This window comes from Gouania willdenowi, chromosome 1, assembly GCF_900634775.1.
Source record: "Gouania willdenowi chromosome 1, fGouWil2.1, whole genome shotgun sequence".
Taxonomy (NCBI): domain Eukaryota; kingdom Metazoa; phylum Chordata; class Actinopteri; order Blenniiformes; family Gobiesocidae; genus Gouania; species Gouania willdenowi.
The window spans coordinates 44,416,403-44,417,992 of record NC_041044.1 but is presented as its reverse complement, the minus strand read 5'-3'; the positions used below and the strand labels follow the sequence as shown (position 1 = coordinate 44,417,992).

Sequence of the window (1,590 nt, the reverse complement as noted above, 5' to 3'; positions counted from 1 at the left end):
CCAACGTTAATGAGGTATTCTTTTTGGTGGCTCCGTCTTAGCCTTGATTTAGCCCCAATATAGTCATAAATTCTGTTATTATTGGACCGTGATAATAATAATAATGATAATAATGCATCAATTTCATACAGCACCTTTTTTGGGACTCAATCACTTTACAGAATACAGAAAAATCAAGTTTGAAAAGGTGGGTTGGTCCAATTTTAGCCCTTATTTAGTCAAAATTGGTCCAAATTTAGCCCAATTATAGTTATTCAAATGGGGTTGTTAATAAACCGTCCATCATAGTCCAATTTTAGCCTAAAAATATAGTCGTAGACAATGAGTTGCTATTGGCTCATCAAACTAGGTCCAAAAATAGTCATTGGAAATAGAACTTGTCATTTGTGGTAAGTATAATAATAACAATAATAATATAAATAATAATAATAATTTTAACCCTTTTATTTGTTGCTAATTTGGACCAAATTAGCAAAAAAATAAATAAATAAGAAAAGATAACAGCCCACAAACATTAACCAAAAATACAAATCACACCACAATTATTTAATAAATAAATAAATACATTAATTAATTTGTTTATTTATTTACCATGTCTGTCATCAAAGAAATTCATTTTTGTTTACACACATTCATGTTTTGTTCTTGGAAAACGTTGCAATACTTTCAACCTTTTTCTCAATTGTGACCATCACAGCCCTCCATAGACAGATAGATAAATAAATACGTATTAATGAATTAATTCATCCCCATGGTTACTCCCAAAGCATCACAACTATTACACATGTGCATGTCCAGTTGTTTTATTTATTTTTTGCACACATTTAAAAGCACGAGTATCAGCTGTTAAATATCCACACTTTCATTTTCATTAACTCTGATATTATTCAGTGGAGTCCCACCGCGGACTCGTCGCGTGCAGCATTGGGTCCGCGCACCGCACTTTGCGCACCACAGGAGACCGTCTGTCAGAGACAGACCGGGACAGACGCGGTTAACGTCCTTCTTACCGTAAAAGGCGTTTCTGGTGATGTGTCCGCCCATGGCTGCTGCTCACCGACACACACCGCCGGTCCGTCCCCGGTCCGTCGCTCCTCTACCGGGGCCTGGGCTGCATCCGCTCCGCTCTCCTCCTCCGGTCCCTCGCGGACGCACGCACGCGCGCACGTACAGAGACGCACACGCGGGTCGGTGAAGGTAACGCCCCCTCAGAGTACCCACACACGCACGCGCACGGAGGGTGGATCAGCGTCGTCAGTGCGCGTGTGTGAAATAAAGCTGATCACAGGATGAGAAGAAAAGCTTACAGCTAAAAATGTAGACACACGCACACACACACTCACGCACACGCACACGCACACGCACACGCACGCACACACACACACACTCACGCACGCACACACACACGCACACACGCACACACACACGCACACACACGCACACACGCACATTCTATATTTTCGTCACAGACAAAATCCAATCAGAACTCATGTGATGTTACTTTTCACAGTAAATTAGTTTACAAACATTAATATATCATGTAATAACCAATCTGTAACATATTTAGTCGACTAGAATCTTACTGTCGTG

General features: G+C 40.9%; 1 protein-coding gene across 2 annotated transcripts in view; it reads right to left on the bottom strand.

Moving 5' to 3' along the window:
• Positions 1-1,275, bottom strand: part of neurl1aa (neuralized E3 ubiquitin protein ligase 1Aa) — a 34,346-nt gene extending 33,071 nt beyond the window's left edge. For both annotated transcript variants that reach the window (XM_028449808.1, XM_028449816.1), the window contains exon 1: positions 1,011-1,275. In XM_028449808.1, coding sequence (XP_028305609.1) covers positions 1,011-1,044 — 34 coding nt within the window. In that variant the 5' untranslated portion in view covers positions 1,045-1,275. The remainder of the gene's footprint in view (positions 1-1,010) is intronic.
• Positions 1,276-1,590: the final 315 nt, after the last annotated feature.